Source organism: Crotalus tigris, unplaced genomic scaffold, assembly GCF_016545835.1.
Source record: "Crotalus tigris isolate CLP2741 ecotype Arizona unplaced genomic scaffold, ASM1654583v1 scf7180000024506.7606697, whole genome shotgun sequence".
Taxonomy (NCBI): domain Eukaryota; kingdom Metazoa; phylum Chordata; class Lepidosauria; order Squamata; family Viperidae; genus Crotalus; species Crotalus tigris.
Genome location: NW_024100678.1, coordinates 1,509,799 through 1,535,482, shown reverse-complemented (window position 1 = coordinate 1,535,482; position 25,684 = coordinate 1,509,799). Strand labels below are relative to the sequence as shown.

General features: G+C 39.2%; 1 protein-coding gene across 1 annotated transcript in view; it reads left to right on the top strand.

Moving 5' to 3' along the window:
* B4GALT1 (beta-1,4-galactosyltransferase 1) overlaps window positions 1-5,638 on the top strand; it is a 47,401-nt gene extending 41,763 nt beyond the window's left edge. Inside the window, exon 6 of the mRNA XM_039333709.1 lies at window positions 339-5,638. Within this exon, the coding sequence (XP_039189643.1) occupies window positions 339-474 (136 nt within the window). The 3' untranslated portion in view covers window positions 475-5,638. The remainder of the gene's footprint in view (window positions 1-338) is intronic.
* Window positions 5,639-25,684: the final 20,046 nt, after the last annotated feature.

Genomic DNA, 25,684 nt, shown 5'->3' with positions numbered 1-25,684 from the left:
TGAGTCAACCTTGAGCCTATCAGGATCGAACTCCTGGCAGTGAGCAGAGTTAGCTTGCAATACTGCATTCTAACCACTGCGCCACCACCAAGCGTATGCTATAAATCAGTAATTCTGTTCTATAAGCAGTCTTTCTGCCACTAAATTTTTAACCGTTGAATGTAGAACTTTTAATATTATTCTTCTGAGAAACAGTTAGCAAAAATATATATGCAAGAGAGAAGTAAAATACAAAATACATTTTTTTTTGCAAATCAGTTAACCATTTGCAGAAGGCCAATGGCGATACTAATCACAAATTTATATTTACCAACTGTAAGTCTATTTTATTTTTACAGGTTTAACAAAATTGCTCATACAAAAGAAACAATGAAATATGATGGGCTAAACTCTCTGACTTATACCGTAATAAAAACTGATAAATTTCAATTATATACAAAAATCACAGTGGATATTGGATCACCAAAAAGCTAGTGTGGCAGAAATGCAATAGAAGACTTGGAATACCCAACCAGTGACAATTCAACTTTTCAGCATTTTATAAATGATTTTATGCAATCAACTTGAAAGAAGGACACCTGTTTTGTCATCCTGAGAACTTGCAATTGGCAGGAGAAATGAGAATTTTAATCCCAAATTTTGCTGTATACATCTTTTTTTTTCATTTTTTAAAAACTTTATAAACAATAAATAGAAGCTGTAAATATATGTATTTTCAGGGAATGGTGGAGACTTAGGTGCTCAATCCCCTTGGAAGTTCTCCCATGCAAGCATCACAAAAAAGAATGGAAGTTGTATTGAAGCTTTTTTTTCCCTTTCCCAAAACTCTCTTTTATGTCAGGAAGCTAAAACCTAAGAAGGATTCCTAGTGGATAGAGGCCTATATATTTGACAGCCGTTCTCTCCACTTTAAAATAATGAGGGTCACAATTTGGGAATGTTACTGTTTGCAAATTGTGAGGTATTCTGCAGTGGTAAGTCATTTCCCTTTCTTCCTGCTTCTTTCCCAATTTAATTTAAAAATTAGATCACTGTATGAAAATTCACTGCTGTGGGTACAGGTGGAAGGATTGGAAAATGCTGCTAAAGTGGTTTGAGTTTACATACTTTGATTTATCTTCCCAAATCTTGTCAGGATTGTTTCTTCTTGTCTGTAACCTTCTGTGGAGGGGAAAAAGAATTACAAACCTCAAAACAAACACCTTTGCATTCTGTTCTGCTGGCATGGAGATTTAAATAATGCAAGCCTCTTTGCCCAAAAGTGTATCTGCAAGCCAAAATCTTGAAACCACGGTGCTTGCTTTAATCTAACAGGACAATCAGACAAGTTCTTATACTGGGCTCACTGCACCATGGGGCAAAAGTATGAATGAAACGCTTTGATCCTATCTGTTTTCATGCAAAAAATAATTGTGTTAGGTTGCTAATTGAAACTTCCTAATTTTTGGTGGATGTAGTTGGGTAGTTGTGGAGAGGTCGGGTTAAAATATGCACTATAACCCAGGTCATGCAGCGTTCCTTCCCTAATGTATAGAAAGAAGAAAGCTTGCATCCAAGTCTGGCACTCAGGGCTAACCCATTGTGGTGTGAGCTGTGAATATCAGCATCAAAAGCACAAGGGATGCTGATAGGTGGAAGGCACAGTTCATGGGTTGGCCCACTGAGACAGAACATTGATAGATCAGCAATACATAAAACTTAGCTTGCTTAGGCGCTGTAGCTATTTGAAAATGAGCCACGTCTAGAAGTATTTCAAAAGGACAAAGCCTGTGTGTAATGCTCAAACAGATGGCCCGCGTAACATCTGTTTCGGAATGAAGCTGAACATTGTATTTATTCATGTGAGAAACATCTCTGTTTCTGTGGAACACTGATGGGATCTCTCCCAAGCTCATTCTGCAGGGTCGTCCTTGTCTTAAGAACAAGAACAGGGGAAAGCGAACAGTTGGCAAGAGTGAGACAGCATTACTCTCCAACTGACCAGAACTTGTCTACTCTGAGTAAGTCTGCTGGGATTTCCTCATCCAACGGGAAGTTATGCTTCCAGATTTTCTCTAAATACAGCTGGTGGAAGGAGCCATTCAATTTTCTAGATAAACAAAGCAAGGTTTTTGCTTAGTTAAAACTTATAAATGGGGCTTAGCCTTCCAACAAAGTTGAGAGGAAGAATATCCTAAGCCTATTGGGATCATTAATTGCCCAAGGTGGTATGTTTGTGTGTGATATTGGGATGCAAAGCCTTCTTTACTTTCTTTTTGCCCTACCTGGCAAAACTGTAGCATAGAGGTATCCCAGTAACCAGTAGCATAATCTCTAAGATGAGAGAATAGTTCAAATGGAATTCCTCAGTGAAGACCACTCTTGATACCGCAAAACAAACATAATCCACCTAAGGACTGATATATTGCCAGATTGCCTTACATGTGAATGGAAAGTTTTGTTTTATTTTCTACAGCTCTAATGCAGTCTTTTTCTTACTGGAGAGTGGCAAATGCTTTGCAATTCTGGGTTTATAAAGTGCCTTTTGGTTTTTAAAATGTTTTGTCAGGAATGTTTACTATTGTAAAGGCCTAAATATTATAAATGTCAATCAAAGGAATTTTTTTCTCAGTTCTCAGTATAAAACTTGAAGACTGCTGCTGGATTTTACTGCTAAAAATATTAGAGGGGAATAGGGCAATGGCAACTGCAACATAAAACGGCATGTTAGAACCATTAAGTGGCAGGCAACATCATGTTTTAAGTAGATTGGATTTATAAAATCTGCCTTCATGAGAATGTTCAGTTTGCCTTGCAAATAGGTTCATCTCTATGTCTGAAGAACCATAAATTATGGCTTGTTGGGATGTTTGCATTTCTCCCACTCCATTATGAACTGTTGACAAAGTCAGTGAAGCATGGCTTGAGGATCAAAGTAGAATTTGCACCCCACTTTTGAAAATGCATGCTTGTATGAAAGTGTTTCCAGTGATTTCCTTCTGTAAAAGGAGTAACCTCCCAATAGCTTCAGCATTTTTATTATCAAGCAGATCCCAACCAGTCATTAAGGAGCTGCTCAGAATTCACATATTTTCAGGGAGGGAGATAACTTTGAAGTTTAGCTTTCTCCTATACTGTATGCACCCTTCCATTTTTTTTATAGAGGCAAAATAATCTATTTTAAGAAAGTATCTTGGAGGATTACAGCATTCACATCCCTCAACAGTCAAGTAAAGGAAAGCCTAGTCTCTACTCTACTATCAATAGCTTTTCAACTTTTCAACTCCACTTGCCCAACTGCATTACCAAAGGAAACCATTCCCAGTTCATTTCGGTCAATCTTTCATAAACTGGTCTGCTTCAAATGTGCGGGACATTGTAATCCAGGACAACTCAAAGACACCAAATTGGCTAAGGTGGCTTTTGCTGCTGATAACAGAGAGAACATGCACATAGAACTCCAGTTTACTCACGACTGAGGCAATCCATGCAATAGAGCAGAGACAATCTCCCCATTATCTTACTTGGAAGCTATGTTTCCGGGCTTCTCAAGCTTCTCAAACCCACTGGCAACCAGTTGTGTAGCAGATGAGAGATCTTGTGTATCGCTATTAGTATATGACATTCTTGAATTTTAGACTATGGAGAAAGTTGGATGAGAGAAGCAGTTGGCTTCTTCATGCCAACCGTTTCCCCTTTTGTTCCTTTTATCATGTGGAGAGAAGCAAATGGCCAAAACAAAAACCCCATCCTTATTGGATTGAGGGATCCCTCTGCCCTCTTTAAAAAATCTCTAATAGAAATATTGAGCTCTTCCCAAAGTGAGATGAATTGAGGCAGGAAGGAAGGCTGTTCAAACAGATGTTGGGTTTTCCAGCCTGAATAATCTTCCCCAATCTGGTGAACTCCAAAAACATCAGGATACAACTCCCATTGTCCTTGTCCAACATCCTTAGTTTGCTGCCATGAAATCTGGGCTTAATCATAACATGATAGATAAAGAGAATGGCAGGCAATGATTCTTTCTTACTTTTATTTCACTACTCTTGCTTGGTTTCTGGGGTGTATGTGAATAAAATTGTTATCTTTCACTGCCAACTTTAATTTTTTAGAATGTCCAGATCCAAATGCTTAATTTACCCTTACTGTATTGGGTATGGGACCTGTATCTGGTTCTAGCATGTGCCATCCTTTTGAAGCAAGAAAAAACTTTCAAATCTTAGGCAAGCTGACAACAAAGAAGCAATTCCAATATGACTTATTCAAAGCCAGTGCTTTTCAGCCTCAGCAATTTTAAGATGTATGGACTTCAACTTCTAAAATTCTCCAGCCCGAACTTCTGGGAGTTGAAGTCCATGCATCTTTAAGTTGTTGACATTGAGAAACATTCGTCTAGGTAACCAAGCTCTTCAATTCTTTCAGATTCCCTCTTCTTGTAGCATATGGGGGAAAAAATAAGATGATATCCGTTGTTTCTCTGAACCTGATATATTTCTAAAAATTTTCTTGGTTTCTCCAGCTATAGAAGTAGGAGGCATAATATTTAAATGCATACATTACAATAGCTTTATCTGTAGACATGTATTTGGGGCTCAAATCCATTTGAGTCTGTTGCCCGCAAAACTGAATATGTGACATGTAAGTTAAATGTGAATTTTAAGGCTAGGGTTTTCTCCTACATTCTTTACTACACAACAGCTCCTAGAAAAAAGCTTTTGTAAACATTTTAGAATTAGATTAACCATTCTTAGTCAAAATACAAGCATGAAAAGTTACAGATCAAAATGGAGGCTGAAACCCTGTAATATTCTGAGAACATCTAACTGAATACAGATGGTATTTACAGTTGTCAAGGTTAATATGTTACATTAGACTTTGGTCAAACAAATTTGAGATGCAGTAAAGTCCACTCCAGTCACTCAGTTCTTTACGATGGCTGCATTTTCATGGCAACCATATGGAAGTCATTTGCTACTGCTTTCTTCCTGGGATTTTATTTCAACTTTTGAATTTAAAGTGCAGGTCCGTAAGGATTTCCCTGTGGTGCCACATCCAAGTGCTAATGAAGCACTGCAGATTTTTGCTTATGTTTTCTGAGATCAGTCAACTTTTGCTCACATTCTGCTCTCTACTGTGAAAAAATGCAGTATAAAACCTCCCAGAGCCCATTTACTGAAATAATATATTAGGCTGAGTTTACAAAGCACAAGTTGTGATCCCACTTTTCATTTACCATTTCTCCCTATTTTCACTGGACACGTGGATGCCTTTTAAAAATCAGGCTCAACTTCCAATGTGGATTCAGCAAATAGGTTTTCTAGCCTATAAATACACATTCCAGCAAGCAACTATTATGTTATCCATCATTCAGCACAGCTTAACCATGTGCTTACCTGTATGTAAGTGTGTATGACTTGGATGTGCACATGAAAATCAGGGAAAATTGCCATAGAACCTTATTCAATAACCTGGTTATAATTTTCATCTCTTCAAGGTGTTTGAGAGAAGTGCCTTAAAATATTTTGCAGAGTGCATAGGGGGTGAAGGGATAAACCGTGTTTGCTCAGTTACTTTAGCATTGCTGTGGATCATTTTTGCCTTTCCAGAAAACAGTATGAAAGACATAATTAATAAAGGTTGCTGTATAGTAACGACAATGTTTCTGTTGTTATATTTAATTTCTTGATGTTTCTCCTCTTATTTCTTTTGTTTGCGTCACAAATAGTCAGCTAACATTTCTGTTTAATCTGTGAAGGATCAGAACATGTGGACTTTTGTTCTGTTTTCACTTTGCATGTGTGGAGATACATGAATAGCAAATGGGAAATTGGTATTTATTATTCCACTGGCAATTCTATTTCAAACAAGGCCTCTTCTGAAACTATTTCTTAGTCTGACATTCAAGGCAGGGCAACAGAGCTTCTTCCTGCACCTCTTAGTCATCTCAGGATCCTGCAGGAAAACTCCTTCCCCTCCTTCATTCTGGATTGATTATAGGGTGGGGACTGATGAAGCTCACTCTGTCTGTTTTCAGGCAGAGGGCTCCTGCAGCTACCAATTAGACCCAGTCTTGTGAAAAACAGGATGTGCAGTTAGCTGCCCCTTTCATTTATTGCAATTAAATGGCGCAAAGCAAAAGAAAATAGCGTAAGCCATGATTATGGTTACATTTTCAGCTACTACAATAACCTTGGTCATAAATGATAACCAAAACTCTCATTTCCACAGTCATTTGTATGGCTAGGCGTCACTGTGTTCCTTTTCTACATTTATTTTATCCAGACATCCTACAATCCTTACAGAAAAGTCTGCTGGCTGGTATATTTTCAGAGCAACTTCATATGAATGACCACTGCCTGGATCTATGTAGAGTCCACAATTATATATTTAAATGTGTGTATTCAATAGGAAAAAAAAAGGTGTGTTTGTGTGGACCTACCTAATCAGCTAGCATTCTGCACCTAAAACATTTGACCTCTCTGAACTATGCAAACTGAGCAAAAATGCATCTCTCAAGATAGTCTAGCTGTAAATGAAATGGTTTGGAGGGAAAAAACTGGAATGTGAAATACAGAGAGGTAATCTCTCCCATCACCCCAAAGTGCCTCTTTTTGCCATTGTAGTGCCTCTCTTCCTGGGCACAAGGGTAGAAATGGGAAGGTGCCACTACAGCAGTGGTTCTCAACCTTTTTAATGCCGTGACCCCCCAACCGGTCGTAAGTCGAGGACTGCTCAACCGGTCGTAAGTCGAGGGCTACTCAACTGGTGCAGCACCATTTGCAGGATGGGACTTTTGGCGGGCTCAGCAGGGCAGAGACAGCCTGGACAATTCCTATTGGCTTTTGAAAGCCAATAGAATTAGACTCTATTCAAGAGAGTCTATTCTATTGGCTTTCAAAAGCCCATAGAATAAAAGGGAGTAGCACAGCTAAGGAAAAGGGAAAAAAAATGGCGGACTGCATTGTTTGGTGACCCCCGTGAAATGGTCGTTTGACCCCAAATGGGGTCCCGACCCACAGGTTGAGAACCACTGCACTACAGGAATGTTTTCCACTTGATTCCTGGCTGTAATCTGGATCAGGATCTTGAAGGATCTATTGTGTTGTTTCTTTGGTGCTGGCGAAGTTGTTATTGGAAAGACTCGAATTATGTGTTGGCAGCTAGTTCCTGAAAGAAGCAGTGAACTGTAAAATGACTCTATTTGCCTATTATTTTCATGACTTGTTGATTGTTATGAGTGTAAAAAATTAGTGTTTTCCACTGATCAAAGATTCTTCCATTCTTAATTACAGAATTGTCCCTGTGTTCGCAGGGCTGGGGAAATTATTGTTGTTGCCTGTATTAATATGTTAATATTGTGACATTCGTTTATTTTTTTATATATTGCTGGCAAAATAAAATGTTTTTGAATCAATGCACTTGGTCACATTCTTGGAAAGGAAGAGAAGGGGTTATGTTCTGGTTCTTTTCTGAAATTAACTGTTTTTAATGTAACACGATAGAAATTTGAAGCAAAAATCTAGGGGACTCTGAATAGCAAAATTACGTAGTTTGGAACTGACAGATTCCATTATTTTGATTTTAAATATTCAGTTCATATTGAAAGTGGCACATGAGGATACTTGATTCCTATCCTGCTCTAGATTTATTTATTATTTAATGTGGGGAAGCATTTAGATATTCACATTGTATAATCAAACAACCCCTACCTTAAAAATGAGCACAAGAGGATGATATTTTGTAACCCATTCTTGAGCCATCTGTACCTTTTTTTTACCTGCAGGTTTTATTTCGTACATATTCGTGCACATGTTTGCTACAGGCATTATGATATGGCTAATTAAAGTCTCCTTTCTCATAGTTACTTATGTGGTTCTAGCTTTAGTTCAGATACTGCTGAATTATAGTTTCCAGCAGTTTCAGTTGGCTTGGCCAGTGCTAAGGGATACTGGGAGTTGAGCAAGTCTTGAAGGAACACACATTGTCTCCCCACCCAGCTGGTTTAAAGAACAGAACTTTGAACTTGAAAGGGGCAAAATGAATGTATCGCCGAAAATCTTATTTTTATTTCAAACAATACCCATAATACTTGAGAATTTTTTTTAAGATTTAAATTCATTAATTTTGAAATTTGGCAAGGAAAGAAAGCTAGAATTAAGATGACAACGTTACAAGTTGCTAAGGAAAATGGAGGATTTGGTTTACCGGACTGGGTTTTGTACTATCAAGCATCTTTATTAACATGGGTAAAAGAATGGATAACTCTTAGAAATAAAATGTTGCTATATCTGGAGGGGCACGATTTACAATTGGGGTGGCATGCTTTTTTATGGTATGGGAAAAATAAAATTCATAAATATTTCCAAAACCATTATATAAGAAATACATTTTTAACAGTATGGGAAAAAATAAAAAGTAAAATATATTTGAAAATTCCAGGGTGGTTGTCAACTATGGAAACATTTGTACACCTAACTTTGGTGGGCTTTGAAAAAATCTGGAGATCTAGTGATATTCTAAATTCTGAAGGGAATTTAAAATCTAAACAAGAAATGGAATAATCAGGGTATCAACTTATCGTGGTGGGCACATTTACAAATGCAAACTAGATATGAAAAAGATGTTAAACTGTATGGATTTTATAAAGAACAAATGGCATTTGATAAGACTTTGTTAACTTCAGATGAGAAATTAAGAAAATGTATAATTTTTTATTAACTTTGGAAATGTAAAGTGAACAAGTTAAAGAAACAATGATAAGATGGGCGAAAAATTTTGGATATAATATAGAATTAGAAAAATGGCGAAACTTATGGGAAAGGAATTATAAACTGACAATGTCAACTTCTTTTAAAGAAAATTTACATAAAATGTTTTATCGATGGTACCTGCCACCAGCAAGATTAGCAAAAATGTTTAAAAATATGTCAGATAGATGTTGGAAATGTAAACACAAGTCAGGCACGTATTATTATGTTTGGTGGACAAGTGATAAAGTAAAGAATTATTGGAAAAAGATACATACTTGGTTAGAAAAGATGTTGGGAGAACATATAGATTTTAAACCTGAACTTTTTTTATTAGGTATAATGCCAGAAAGGATTAACAAACAAAGCTTATATTGATTTTACACGTCACAACAGCGGCAAGAATAATATTTGCGCAATATTGGAAAAATGAAGGAATACCAGCAGATGAAGAAATAATTAAAAAAATACTAGAATGTGCAGAGATGGACAGATTGACTATGAAACTGAAAGAAAATGAAGAAACAGAATATTATCAAACTTGGGACTTATTTTACCGATGGTTAGAGGAAAGAATAAAGGATTAGGAATTAAATATATATTAGCATATTTAAACCCAGACAGCACGTTGGTTGAAAAATTATTATTAATGTATGGAAAAAAATCAATAAAATCTTATTAAAAAAGAACTTTGAACTTCAAAAGGGCAAATTTTTATTTTTCTCTGTGTTCAGTATATGGCTAATGTACATGTGATATACACTTAATCACAAAAAAGCTTATTTCAACATGTAAAAACAAGAAAAAAGTCAAGGAAATGATTGGTCCACTAATGGGAGAAAATGGCAAGAAGGTAACAAGCAACGAGGAGAAAGCAGAACTGCTTACCTTGGGTTTTTTGCATCTGTTTTTACACAGGGAAACCCCAAGGTTTGGAAGGATGGATGGATGGATGGATGGATGGAAGGAAAGGAAGAAAGGAAGGAAGGAAGGAAGGAAGGAAGGAAGGAAGGAAGGAAGGAAGGAAGGAAGGAAGGAAGGAAGGAAGGAAGGAATTGTCAAGTGTGATCTCAGAACCACTGAACTATATCTTGCAAAGATCCTGGAGTATCAGGAAACTACCAGAGGACTGGAAAAGAGCTGATGTAGTTCCCATCTTCAAAAAAAAAGAAAAAAAATGGATCCAGGAAACTACAGACCTATCAGCCTAACATCAAGATTCTGGAAAAGATAATCAAGCACTGAACACCTAGAGGCAAACAAAGTCATAACCAAAAGCCAACATGGATTTGTCAAAAACAAATCTTATTGCATTCTTTGACCAGGTGACAAAAATAGTGGACCAGAGGAATGCTGTGGATATAATTTACTTGGACTTCAGTAAGGCGTTTGATAAAGTAGATCACAACCTACTACTTGATAAGATAGAAAAATGTGGGTTAGACAGCATCACCGCCAGATGGATTTGTAGCTGGCTGACCAATCACACATAAGTGTAGTCCTCAATGGAACTGCATCTACATGGAGGGAATATGCAGTGGGATACCCCAAGGCTCTGGCTTAAGCCCTGTACTCTTCAATATCTTCATCAATGATTTGAATGAGTGGATAGATGGGGAACTCATCAAATTTGCAGACAACAGCAAGCTGGAAGGAATAGCCAACATTCCAGAAGATAGGCTTAAGATACAGAAGGATCTTGACAGACTTGAACATTGGGCGCTATCTAACCAAATGAAATTCAATGGTGAAAATATAAGGTTCTCCATTTTGGCAAGAAAAAACAAATGTACCAATATAGAATAGATGGTACCTGCCTTAATAGTAGTAACTGAGAGAGGGATCTTGGAGTCCTAGTGGACAATCACTTAAATATGAGCCAGCAGTGTCCTGCAGCTGCCAAAAAAGACAATGCAACCCAGGCTGCATTAAAAGAGAGATAGAATCAAGAGCACATGAAGTGTTAATACCATTTTATAATGCCTTGGTAAGACCACACTGGGAATACTACATCCAGCTTTGGTCACCATAATGTCAAAATATGAGACACTAGAAAGTGTGCAGAGAAGAGCAATAAAGCTGATTAGGAGACTGGCAGCTAAAACATATAAATAATGGTTGCTGGAATTGGGTATGTCTAGTTCAGGGGTAGTCAACCTTGGCTCTTTTATGACTCGTGGACTTCAACTCCCAGAATTCCTGAAACAGCCATGCTGGCTCAGGAATTCTGGGAGTTCAAGTCCACGAATCATAAAAGAGCTAAGGTTGCCTACCCCTGGTCTAGTTTAATGAAGAGAAGAACTAGGGGTGACATAATAGCAGTGTTCCAATATCTCAGACGAGGAATCAGGCTATTCTCCAAAGCACCTGAGGGCAGGACAAGAAGCAATGGATGGAAACTAATCAAGGAGACAACCAACCTAGAACTAAGGAGAAATTTAGAACAATCAGTGGAACAACTTGCCTTCAGAAGTTGTGAATGCTCTAACATTGGACATTTTAAAGAAGAGATTGGACAACCATTTGTCTGAAATGGTATAAGGTTTCCTGCCTGAGCAGGGGGTTGGACTAGAAGACTTCCAAGGCCCCTTTCAACTCTGTTATTCTATTTTTCTGTTTGTTGTCAAGTAACACACAAAAAGTGAAGGGATTTTCCATCTTATCTGCATTTCATTGAATCATAGGGCTGGAGGGGATCTTGGAGCTCTTCTAGCGCCAGCTGTTTGAGATGTGTAGGTTCTCCTGCTTAAGCAGGGGGCTGGACTAGAAGACCTCCAAGGTCCCTTCCAGCTCTATTCTATTCTAGGAGCCCCTGCTCAAGGCAGGAGCCTTGTCCAATCTATTTTTCTATGAAGGTATCCATACTCCCCTAATTTGCTAACCTCTCTCTCTCTCTCTCTCTCTCTCTCTCTCTCTCTCTCTCTCTCTCTCTCTCTCTCTCTCTCTCTCTCTCTCTCGTCTGACATTCCCTGACCCTGATTTCCAAAGAAATACCAGAGAGGCAAAAATAACTGGGTTTTTTTTGGGTTTGTATATCAAGGTTTGATGAACAAACGGCAAGTGATTGGATTTCCAGAATGTGCTAAATCCTGACAAATAATTTGCTAACAATGAGGAAGAGAAGCATGCAAAATGGACAGGTCGGGGTAACAGTTGGTGATTCTGGGTTTTTCCTTTTTTTCCCAGGGTTTTCTGAGTTGGGAAGGCTTCTATGATTGCCTCACCCTCCCAACTGTATTCAGCCAATTAGCAGGTTCATACTGCAGCATACAGTAATACAGCCTGGATCAGTTGTCCATCTCTGTGCTATGTTTGGGTTGGGGGATTCAAAAGTTTCTAAGGGTGGGGGAAATGGGTCAAGCTGGGAGGATCTTCATTACAGCACACAAGTGGGCACAACTAAGATTTTTTCCTTTTGTGCGTTTTGTTTTTGGTGGGGGGAGGTCTTTGTATTTTAAATAGTAGCAAGTCTATTAATGGTTTGCATTCACCCAATGGCATGAAAAGCAGGGGATTTTTCAGTAACTAACAGCGGAAACAAAGTGACCAGAATTTATGGTAAGTCATCAAAAGGGTGTTAATGACCACAAATCAAAGCACAAGAAATCAAATCACGACTTACTGCAAGTACAAAAATCTAGATGATCTGCTGGGTTCTGGTAAGAATTCAGAGGATTTTTTATTTAAATGTTTGTTGTGGACTATTTTTACTCTTTGGCTTTAGTTTATGCTATATCATCATTCATTTCGGCTGTGCTTTCTTCCAGCTAATTTTCTGTTCCTTGTTTCTCCATAAAATATATTGTTGCATCACATTGGAGAGTGATGCAATCATTTCCAAGAAAGTGGTCTACGAAGTTTCCATAAGTAGCTGGGAAGACACGCTTGCATTTTCAAAGTCCCTGACTGCTATTCCTCCCCATTCTTCATGAAGCCTACAGGAAAAAAGATAGAATGCTATACAATCAGGCCAGAAATGTATTAACAAGGGAGATCAGAGCAGCAAAAAGAAGCTACTCTGAAAAGCTAAGAAATCAGTTCTCAACAAATGATCCAGCAAATATGTGGAAAACTCTTAAAAATATTATCGGCTACAGCAAACCTGCTCTCCCTGCTGAAGGAAATCGACAACTGGCAGACAACCTGAATGTGTTTTACTGTAGGTTTGAGAGGAAACCATTGTCACCTATCTTCACCATCCCCATCTCCAATACACCAACAGCCAAGCCTCCTACAACTGACCCCATCCCCTTGGGCCCTCCCACCTCTGGCAATCACAGAAAATGATGTGTAAGGTCTATTTCACAGACAAAAGCCTGGAAAAGCACCAGGCCCAGACAAGATAACTCCTTCTTGCTTGAAAGCTTGTGCTGATCAATTGGCCCCCGTCTTCACCCGAATCTTTAATAAATCACTAGAGATGTGCCATGTTCCTTCTTCATTCAAATGCTCTACTATCGTCCCAGTACCAAAGAAACCCTCCATCAAACTATAGTTGCTCTGACAGCCATAGTTATGAAAACCTTTGAAAGGCTAGTGCTGGCCCACCTGAAAACCATCACAGATCCGCTGTTAGACCACTTGTAATTTGCCTACTGAGCAAATAGATCCGCAGATGATGCTGTTAATATGGTTCTGCACTACATTCTACAACATCTTGAATCTCCAAAGTCCTGTGCAAGGGTCCTTTTTGTAGATTTCGGTTCAGCATTCAGTACCATCATTCCAGATATTCTTCTCACTAAACTAAATTAGTTAGCCGTGCCTGACCACACCTGTAAGTGGATCATAAGCTTTCTAACAGACAGGAAGCAGCAAGTGAAGCTAGGCAAAATCACATCAGATACCTGTACAATTAGCACAGCCCCCCCCCCCCGGGCTGTGTGCTCTCTCCACTTCTCTCTATATACCAATGACTGCATCTCAAAAGTACTGTTAAAGTACTGAAGTTTGCAGATGATACAACAGTGATTGGCCTCATTCAAGACAACAATGAATTGGCATACAGATGGGAGGTTGAACAACTAGCCTTGTGGTAATGCTGGAACAATCTTGAACTGAACATACTCAAAACTGTAGAAATGACAGTAGACTTTAGGAGAGACCCTACTATTCTACCACCTCCTACAATACTAGACAACACAGTATCAACAGTAGAGACCTTCAAGTTTCTAGGTTCTATAATATCTCAAGATTTAAAATGGACACCTAACATCAAAAATGTAATCAAAAAAGCACAACAAAGAATGTTTTTCCTGCACCAACTCAGAGAGCTCAGATTGCCCAAGGAGCTGCTGATACAGTTCTACAAAGGAATTATTGAGTCTGTCATTTGCACCTCTATAACTGTCTGGTTTGGCATTGCAGCCAAACAAGACAGACACAGACTTCAATGGATAGTTAGAATTGCAGAAAAAACAATTGCTACCAGCCTGCTTTGCACTGAGAACGTGTATGTTTCACGAGTAAGAAAGAGGGTTGTGAAAATATTGACAGACCCCTCACATCCTGGATATAAACTATTTCAACTTCTTCCCTCAAGACGACGCTATAGGGCATTGCACACCACAACTAGACAAAAGGACAATTTTTCCCCATGCAGTCACTCTGCTTAACAACTAATTACTACAATACTAACAAAGAGGAAAAACAACAGCTCTCAAAAGAAACCAGCATGGCTGCATAAAGAACTCTCTGACAAATTGAAAGATAAAAAGGACAAGTATAGAAAGTGGAAAGAGGGGAACATAACTAAGTCAGAATATCAGCAAATAGCCCGAGCCTGCAAAGATGAAGTGAAGAAAGCCAAGGCTCAAAATGAACTAAGGCTTGCGACCAAAGTCAAAAATAACAAAAAAAGCTTCTTTCAACATGTAAAAAACAAGAAAAAAGTGAAGGAAACGATTGGTCCATTAGTGGGTGGAAGTGGCAAGAAGGTGACAAACAACAGGGAGAAAGCAGAACTATTTAACTCGTGTTTTGCATCTGTCTTTACACAAAGGGAAAAAACAGACCAACCTATTAAAAATAGTGCCATAAAAAACAAAACAGAAACACAAGTTAAGATAGGCAAGAAAATGGTTAGGGAGCACCTGTCCAGCCTAGATGAGTTCAAATCGCCAGGACCAGATGGATTACACCCCAGAGTTCTCAAGGAACTGGCAGATGTAATATCGGAGCCACTGAACTATATTTTTCAAAGATCCTGGAACACAGGGGAACTACCAGAGGACTGGAAAAGAGCTGATGTAGTTCCCATCCTCAAAAAAGGAAAAAAAATGGATCCAGGAAATTACAGACCTATCAGCCTGACCTCAATACCTGGGAAGATCCTGGAAAAGATAATCAAACAACGAATCAACGAACACCTAGAGGCAAACAAAGTCATTACTAAAAGCCAACATGGGTTTGTCAAAAATAGATCATGCCAGACAAATCTTATTGCATTCTTTGACCAAGTGACAAAATTAGTGGATCAGAGGAATGCTGTGGACATAATTTACTTGGACTTCAGTAAGGCATTTGATAAAGTAGATCACAACCTACTACTTGACAAGATAGAAAAATGTGGGGTAGACAGAACCACCACCAGATGGATCCGTAGCTGGCTGACCGGCCGTACTCAGCGAGTGGTCCTCAATGGAACTGCATCTATATGGAGGGAAGTGTGTAGCGGGGTGCCCCAGGGCTCTGTTCTGGGCCCAGTACTCTTCAACATCTTCATCAATGACTTGGATGAAGGGATAGATGGGGGACTCATCAAATTTGCAGACGACACCAAGCTGGCAGGAATAGCCAACACTCCAGAAGACAGGCTTCAGATACAGAAGGATCTGGACAGACTTGAACACTGGGCACTAACTAACAAAATGAAATTCAATGGTGAAAAAAGCAAGGTTCTACATTTAGGCAAGAAAAACCAAATGCACAAGTACAGCATAGGTGGCACCATGCTCAATAGTAGTAACTGTGAGAGGGACCTCGGAGTCCTAGTAGACAATCACTTAAATATGAGCCAGCAGTGTGCTGCAGCTGCCAAAAAGGCCAACACAGTGCTAGGCTGCATTAACAGAGGGATAGAATCAAGATCACGTGAAGTATTAATACCACTCTTCAATGCCTTGGTAAGGCCACACTTGGAATACTGCATCCAGTTTTGGTCACCACGATGTAAAAAAGATGTTGAGACTCTAGAAAGAGTACAGAGAAGAGCAACAAAGATGATTAGGGGACTGGAGGCTAAAACATATAAGGAACGGTTGCTAGAATTGGGTATGTCTAGTTTAACGAAGAGAAGGACAAGGGGGGACATGATAGCAGTATTCCAATATCTCAGGGGCTGCCATAAAGAAGAGGGAATTAAGCTATTTTCCAAAGCACCTGAAGGCAGGACAAGAAGCAACGGGTGGAAACTAATCAAGGAGAGAAGCAACCTAGAACTAAGGAGAAACTTCCTGACAGTGAGAACAATTAATCAGTGGAACAGCTTGCCTCCAGAAGCAGTAAATGCTCCAACACTGGAAGTTTTTAAGAAGAGACTGGACAGCCATTTGTCCAAAATGGTGTAGGGTTTCCTGCCCGAGCAGGGGGTTGGACTAGATGACCTCCAAGGTCCCTTCCAACTTTACTATTATTATTATTATTATAAAATAGTTAGTAAACTATATTACTATGATACTCCACATCTTTCCTATTACCTATCCTTATCTTCTTATGACTATAACTTTGCTGCTTGTATCTTACAATTTATATTGTTTTTTTTGTACTGTAGTATGATTGCTTAGCTAGTACTATATGACTATCACTAAGTGTTGTATCTTATGATTTATGATGATTTATGATGTATGTACACTGAGAGCTTATGCACCGGAAACAAATTCCTTCAGTGTCCAACCATACTTGGCCAATAAAGAATTCTATTCTATTCTATTCTATTCTATTCTATTCTATTCTATTCCACTCCACTCCACTCCATTCCATTCCATTCTATTCTATTCTCTAGGAGTCCTTAGAGTACCAGCCTTTGGCTGCTGGCTGGGAGCCCAAAGTGACCTCTGCCCTAACTTGAAGTGGCTTCATCCATAAAGGTGAGAAAGGGAAGAAGGAAGAAAAGAAATCTAGTAATGTTGGTTTATTGCTGGTTACAGTCTTATATCTGGGAAGAATCACATTTTTTGCTTTGGTAACTCCATACTCAAATATGCTCATAATGTTTACTCACCCAACTATAATGAAACAGCCTCAGTTTCCTGAAATCAATTAACTAGGCTTTAATAGATCCTCATTTGCTGTATGACGAAGGAAATTCTATACGGCTCATAGATTGTGGGGCTGCTTATAGCAATGTATTTGATATTGGCAAGATAACAGAATAAGCAATGAGGCCTTGTGGAAGTCAACTGAGTGGACGGAGGTGGTTGAGAAGGCTGTGTCCTTCCTTCTGATAAGAGCCTCAAGGGTTTTTAATCAAAATTTTCTTCTGATATTAGCAACTGCTAGAGCCAAGAATGAATCAACTCAGAGGCTGAGTTTTGAAGGAGACTTTTATGGTATAACGAAAGCCAAATTTTACCGCAGGGGGAAAACAAATCCATTCTGGAATCTGTAGAACTTATTTGAATTATGCAAATATATGCAATTACTCATGCTTTGTATCAACAATTATAACTTGGTTGGAAAGAAAATTCAAGCCCTTGGTGGTATGGTTCTACTGTTGCCAAATAATGGCTTAAAATTCATAGGAATGTCTGTAAATTTGGGGGAGTGATTCCTATTTGTCAAAAATGCATTTGTTCATCTGAGCTATGGCACAGTTTTTGAGACTTAACAAGGATCTTTATCAACAATTATAGATAGTTGGAGTATGAGGAAGACACACAGAAACATTAGACCAGTGGTGGCGAACCTATGGTACGGGTGTCGGCACTCAGAGCCCTCTCTGTGAGCACACATGCCATTGCCCCAGTCTTGCCCCCCCGTGACCCCTTCCTCTCCAGCAGCCCCCCTGAAGGAGAGTCGCCCCTGAGCGTGGCCCACGCGGAGCAGCGCAGCCAAGGCTAGACAAGACTCTGCCCTCACATCTCATCGTGCACAGTTGATGCTGCAGGGTGCAGGCAGAGGGTGTGACCGCCATAGCTCTGCTGGGCTGCCTGGATGATTTGCGGTGGGCCCTGGAGGCGGTGAGTGGCCCTGCAGGCAGGTGGGGCAGGGGATGGGAGTGGAACAGGGGCGGGGCAGGGGGTGGAGTGGGGGCGGGGCCAGTTTTGGGGCACTTGGTCTCTAAAAGGTTCGCCATCACTGCATTAGACAATGAATGTACTCTCAAGTCATAGCAGTGAATTGCCGAAATGTGTTCCCAGTGTATGGTTGAAGTACTGTAATTCTTTTCTAACAGAGCAGCAAAGAGGAAGAATTTGTGGCAATCTCCTAACACTTGCTTTAGTTTATTCATTTTGTCATCTTGTTCATTTAAAGCATTTGCTTTGTTAATTTATTTAATATATTTTCTTTTAATTCCTAGGTTGACATATAATATCTATTATATATATTAATAAAGCATACATACATAAATATCATATTAGTCTTTCTCAGTATTAAAGCAAAGTTTTACAAAAATATGTAAAAAAAATCGTAAGCCAAATAAAGGCAGAGATAAGAAAACAGAAAAGAAAATCTAAGAATAGTTTACACCTAGATATTTCAGTGGAGTTTTTATTATCTTTACAAACCATTCTTTTTGTCTAACATGCCCCATATACTGATTCGTATTTTTAATCTTCCCACTTCTTTATTTATCAATTCCAACTTATTAATCCATGCAATCATGATATCTTGATCTTTTCCTTTCTTTTTAAACCCCTTCATTTTTGTCAAATCACATCAATCTCCTTTTTTTCACACTGGTTAATCATTTTTGTATGCAATCCATATTTACTTGCACCCATTCCTTTTTGACCAGATTTCTTGGTTTTTCTGTGCTTCCTAAGAACCCCATTCCTACCGCATTCAATACCCAGATTTTCTTGTTTGACAGAAAGCACCACACTCATATACAGAGCTGTTTTGACAAATGTTCATTCATTACAAGAGAATGTGTACTGCTCACTGTCTATTTACATTTGTACATTTGAAAATGTCTCCAGGCAATGCTACATCTTTTGTAAACATTTTATTAAGGCAAACACATTCATCTGCTTGCTGTAATAATTGACAATTTTTCTGACCTGGAATAATTTCCTATATTTTCTGCTTTAAACACAATAACCTTAAACTTTAAAAAAAAATTCAGGTACAACTCCTTATATCATACTATTTACAATTGGCTTGAAATATTTGACTTCTCAGTAAACAAATAGCATCATCTGCATACAGGAATTTACATACCCAAACCAGCACATCTTTGATACCACAAGCGTTGTTTATATGTGTTCATTTCATGCTCCCATTATATAACTCTCATTGAATTCAACCATTAGCTTTCAACTCCATATATCCACTGATTCATTCATAACTCAAACTCATTAATTTATTATAAACTTGTTTTTAATTAACAAACATCTAGACTTCCCTCCCCCCTTACATTTATGCATTATTCAACAATGTTGAAGAACAAAAATCTGGTCTGCATACACCCCACTTGACATCTTGCACTTTCCAAATGTTATTAATTGTTGCCATTTATACCCTTTGAATTGAAATTGGGCCAAACACCTTCCTAGATATACAGTACTTAATAAACTAATCCTCTGTGGTTATTATGTTCACTTGTGTTACATATCATGTTCCTATATGAAATACCAAACAGTTTTCTGTCAGGAGGCTACAAGTGCAACCAAAGACTAATTTTACTTCAAACATGGTAATCTATTCTTTGCAAGCTAACAATAAATGTTATCCTGAAAGCCAATATAAGTGGCTTGCAGCATAAATCACTCTCATTAAGACGTTCATCAGTATACTAAGATGCTCAATATTATTAATATAGAAAAAAATAAAATACAGTCATAAAGTGGGACATGGAGCCCTGTAGAATAATTGAACTCATTCGGTCTCTGGGCTTGAAGGATTTGATTACATACTGCCTATTTATTTTTAAGTGCTTTCTACTCCCAATAGTTAAAAATGTGATTAACAAAAATGAAAATCCTGAAGTACTTTGAAAATGTAACTGCAGTAAATGTTCCATTGGACACAGTCATTGGCGCTTTGGTGACATTGTGGTTTAGGAGCAGCCCCATCTGTTCATAAGCCATGCAGACACAAGAGAGACTCTCAATGGATATGTGTAGGATGGATTATGGGCTAGTTTTTTCCTTATGAGTAAATATTAGTAGATGATGCAATTATAGAGCAAACTTGATCTTTGAACCATCCGCTGTCAGAGCTGAAAGCACAATATCCTATTTTTAGCCCATATTTTCCAAATTATAAAAAAGAATTATAGGGTAAAAGAAATTACGATGTTCTGCTGCTTGTCAATGGCAGTTTAAACAACTGAGAAATTTACCAATGAAGGAGAATATTTGTGACTCGGGGTTGAAATGAGGGGTCCTTGGTGCTCTCTGAGCTTGCTTGTTTTCCTGCAGACATTTCATTACCCTAACTAGGTAACATCATCAGTGCTAGGAAGGAGTGCTGTTTGCTGTCAGTTTATATTCTGGTGTCTTGCCTGTCTGTGTGAATGGGGTGGGGGGTCTTAGGGATTCTTTGGTTGGGCTGTTTACTAATGGCTCTGTGGCAGTTTCTTGATTGGGGTATTGCTTACTTGATGGTTGGTCTGAAGGTGACCTTGGAGTTAATCTATGCTGATCTGGGTGCAGATTACAACTGGAAAAATCGTGAGTAGGTGACAGGCATTTGCTCTTTGGCACATTGCTAAAGAAGTAAGCAAACATCATTCATAATCACCAGCCAACTTGTCTGGAAGGAAAATTCTTTCCACCCTGATTTCAGATACAGCAAATAAGAAGAGTACAAAGCAAGGGAGAGAGAATTATTATATAGCCTGCAACTGTGTATTATTAACAGTTAACAGAACTCTACATATCGGTTACCAGCATTAATAAACAAAGCTGGAGAGTCTACAAACAGGTTTTTCCGCTTCAAAGTTTTCCATCACACAATGGAAATGGTTTGTTGGAGTTAAGCCCTTCCGAGCCAAAGAAGAAACTTGCTAGACTGAAACACGGTTCAGTCTAACCCAGTATTTGGTTTCAACATGCCACTAGCCCAGTGGTTCTCAACCTGTGGGTCGGGACCCCATTTGGGGTTGAACGACCATTTCACGGGGGTCACCAAACAAGGCTGTCCGCCATTTTTTTCCCCTTTTCTTTGGCCACGTCTCTGGCACCTGGTGATGTATAAGTGGTTGGGGGTCATCACAACATGGGGAACTGTATTATGGGGTCGCGGCATTAGAAAGGTTGAGAACAACTGCACTAGCCAGACTGGAATTCTACAATCCCAATGTGGAGCCAATAGACTCTAACCACTGACCATTGATGTCTGGGCCTCCTGAGCATTGTAGTGTAGACATAGTTGAAAAGGGCAGTAAGGTTCCTGAACTTGATACTTTAACTGTCAAAAGCAACCCACTGATTGGCCGTTACTGCAATTGCTCAAGTTATTTATGGGATGAAAAAAAAAAGATAAATGTTTCCTCTGCCGTTGTATCCAACTCTAGGAAGTGCTGCTCATCTCCGGTTCACAGCTGAAGAGCAAAGTCTGGGGCACAAGTGGACTTAAACGTGCTAATTGATTCTGGATGCACCCGCTGCATTATTAATCTGCCGTTTGCCATGAAAATGGGCATACAGGCAAAACAGCTTTCCAAACCTGTGAGGTTTGAGCAAGCCGATGGCTCTCTGATGGGAGGGACTCTTGTCACACAATTAACCGAGCCCTTACACCTAGAAATAGGTGCACACTGGGAGTTTATTTGCTTCGTGGTGGCTCCAAAAATGACTGAGGCGGTGATCCTAAGGCTACCCTGGTTAGACAAATGGAAGCTGTTTACCTGGTGTTTCGTTAATCAGACACATGACACCAGCATTGTTTGAAGATGTTTCTGTGGTTCTGTGCACCAACATGACTGTACACCGAAGGCACATGGAATCCTGTTACCTTCCTCCTGAAGTGGTACCTATTTATCTATTTGCATTTTGCATGCTTTTAAACTGCTAGGTTGGCAAGAGCTGGGGAAAGTGATGGGGACTCACTAAATCACAGGGTACTTTAGTCTTGAACTGTCAACCTTTTGAATGACGAGTCCAGTGTCTTAACCGCTCAGCCACTGCACCTCATTGTGAAAAAAGCATCCGGTATCAAATGCTGCTTCAGAATAAACCTGGGGAGGGACGGTTCCATATGGGACACCAGAGACATTTGGTTATTACTGTATGTAGAATATCTATTCATTGGCAGAATGTGACTGTTTCCCTGTTCCCAGTTTGGGGGTCTGACTAAAGAGTGAAATACAGGTGGCTCTTGTTTTTTTCCCCATTTTTTTTTATTTTCTATTATTACATTTGATTAGTGCTTAATAAACATCATGTTGTCTGGATTAATTTGTTTGCTTAATAATACAAGTTACATTCTTAGTCTCTACCCCTTTTTTCCAACCATTGATAAAATAAATTCCATGTTTAAAAATATTCTGTATCTTCTTTCTCTTTGATTCTCAGTGTAAGTGGTTCTTGCTTAATGTCATCAATTCAACAACTGTTTGAGCTTATAATGTTGCTGAACAAGTAGTTATGATCAGTCCTCAAACCTACAACAGCCACAGAGTCCCTGTGATCCTGTGATTGCTATTTGTGAACTTCATTGCTAGCCTCCATCAAGCAAAATCAATGGGGAAGCCAATTGATTTTATTTAAAATAAAATTATGGGCATACAGTACTAATATTTAATTCCAGAATATGTAACAATAAAAAGGCATCTATGCCCAGCAATACTTCCTGTTACTGTAGCAGTACCAACATGAAACAAAATTTCTTTGTGAAATGGAAAAAGCCTGCTAGGATGCCTCAGGCTAGCTGAATGAAAATAACCAAGGTAGTCCACTAAAATTTCTTTATCAGCAGAATCTATTATAGCTAGCAGTTGTAAAGCCTGAGAACCTTAACATTGTTTTCATAGAAGGGAAGACTCCCATGGCTGGGAGTCTTGTTTGCAACAGCTCTAAGATAATGCAAAGAATGTTTATTTAAGGTGCACATAGATGAATTAACCATACTTGCGTGACTTCAGCCAACTTCTGGAGCAGTTGTGTTAATAAATGGGCCACAATGGGTAAAATTTACTCCACAATTGTTTTTGCTTGGTATTGTTACTGATTGTGATGCTAAGGAGGTTATATTGATGTTGAATTTGATTACAGCAAGGCTCTTAGTAGGTCAATATTGGAAGAAGGAATCTTTGCCTTCTTTGCAAGAGTGGTTTTTTAAAGTATCTTATTTGGCGGAAATGGCAAAGATTTCGGCTTTCTTAAAAGAGCAAACGCAAGAGAAATTTTTTGCTGTATGGGGAAAATGGATAAATTTTATACAATTTAAATTGGATATGAAAAAATACCATTTAGCTTTTTTATAACTTTTATAAAAACTCTACTTTTTCTTTTTCTTTTCTTTGTTTTTCTTTTTCAAATACTTCTTTTTTTTAAGGTTTATAATTCTGTATTCATATATACTTAGTTCTTAATTATCTTATAATTTTGTTAATTTTTTTTAATTAAGCCTGTATTCTGCTCTGGGAAGCTCCGGGGGGGGGGAGGGAGGGGATGATGTGGGAGGGGTTGGGGGAGGGTTGTTTTGTTCTGTTTTTTTATTTTTTGTGTTGTTGTTGTTGTTATTGTTTTTTTTGTTGTTTCTGTAAAAGTTTTTAAAATTTTTCAATAAAAATAAATAAATAAATAAATAAATGGGCCACAATATGATCATTTTCTATCGTACAAGAATGTTGATCTCTTTGTCTTCATTCAATGCCCCTTAAATATATTCTGAGGCCTGAAACCAGCAAGGCCAAAATGAAGCATCGGGGATCAGACAAACTCATGATCAAAGCACGGTGCAATTGCCTTCAGCATCCAAAGCTGAAAAATGGATAGCAAAAAGTCAGTTACCAAGTAATAATGGGAGAAACAGACCAAATAATAGTGGGAGAAACAGGTGAAATCCTGGAGCTGATATATAGGTAGAGGACATGCTTAGATTTTGGAGTAGCTGATCTTCCTTACTGTAAGAAATTTGTTTTCCTTTGCAATAAAAGCAACTTGTTTCTGAGCCTTGTCCATACTGTCCCACTGACAAATCACAAGTACGAGTTTGCCCTTCTCAGAAGAGATTTATTGCCTTGATACAGGTGGAAGCTCTGATGCCTTTTATAAATTCGGTCTAGGTAGTTACTACCTGGCAGGAGGAACTGAAACTGGTGCATTGCAAAATTGGATTTATCAAAGACAGAGCCAGATTTGGGCATAGGCTAAGCAAGCTACAAGTAGGGAGCCTCTCAAAATTTCTTTTGTTAATTTTCTCTTTTTCTCTTCTCTTTTGTTAATTTCTCCATAAATTAAACCCCCTTCCTGTATAAATCATGCAACCCTATTCATTAAGATACTGTTTGTGTATGCATTCATACCTTCTACTGGCCCTTCCCCATTCTCCACTCTGCCTCCCCCCCCCCAATGGGTTAGTTATGATTCTTGGTGGCATTCTTGCCAAAGTGAAATGTTATACAGCCTTATTCTCTACCATCCTTTGTGAAATAGAGACTTTATTCAGTAGTTTCTCAAAGCTTACAGGTTCACCAATGGTCAATCTAGAGCAGTGGTTCTCAACCTTTTTAATGCTGCGACCCCCCAACCGATCGTAAGTCGAGGACTACTCAACCGGTCATAAGTTGAGGACTACCCAACCGGTCGTAAGTCAAGGACTTCCCCTGCACGGGAGCCCCACGCATGTGTGGTGCTGCCCCCTGCGCCGGCCGAGGTGTAGCTGGCAAGGGGCAGTAACAGCGCAGGGCGACCACCGGCTGGGCCACCAGCTGGCCCAGCCTAAGGGAAGTAAGGCACCCGCCAAGCCCCACACGCACCAGCAACCCTCCCTGTGCCCGCCGGCCTCCCACCTCCCACTCCTGGCCCGCTTTTACTTACATTTTTAGTAGTTGCTCAGCAGGGAGGGGTGGAAACTTCCAGACAGCTCGCCTTCGCTGCAGACAACTTGCAGCACCGTTTGCAGAATGGGACTTTTGGTGGGCTCAGCAGGGCAGAGACAGCCTGGACAATTCCTATTGGCTTTTGAAAGCCAATAGAATTAGACTCTATTCAAGAGAGTCTATTCTATTGGCTTTCAAAAGCCAACAGAAAAGGGAGTAGCACAGCTAAGGAAAAGGGGAAAAAAATGGCGGACTGCGTTGTTTGGCGACCCCCATGAAATGGTCGTTCGACCCCAAATGGGATCGTGACCCACAGGTTGAGAACCACTGATCTAGAGCAAGGTGTCAAACTCGCAAGGTCATGTGACATGTCACGACGTATCATGACTTTTTTTTCCACTACCGACAATGGGGTGGGCGCGGTTTTGACATGACGCATTCGGCCTGCGGTCTGGTAGTTTGACACCCCTGATCTAGAGTCAGACCACTGATTTATCCAGAGTTTAAATTGATTATTCTTCTTGTTGAAAGTCAATAAACTGGAGATGTCTGTCACCAAATGATGGCAATCAAACTAAATTCTTCTCTCTTAAATCAGGAGAAGAGACTTCGGTGGCCCTCCATATATTCCTATTGCCACCAGCCACAGCTCAGGATGGTGAAGTAGAGCATCAGTTGGAATTCTGCAACTGGTGATCATAAGTTCACCCCCTTTTTCTTAAGCAAGCACAGACTTCAGAAAATGGAGCACTTCCCTGGGAAAAAATATGGATTATCAGTGCATAGAGTTTCATACTGATAAAAA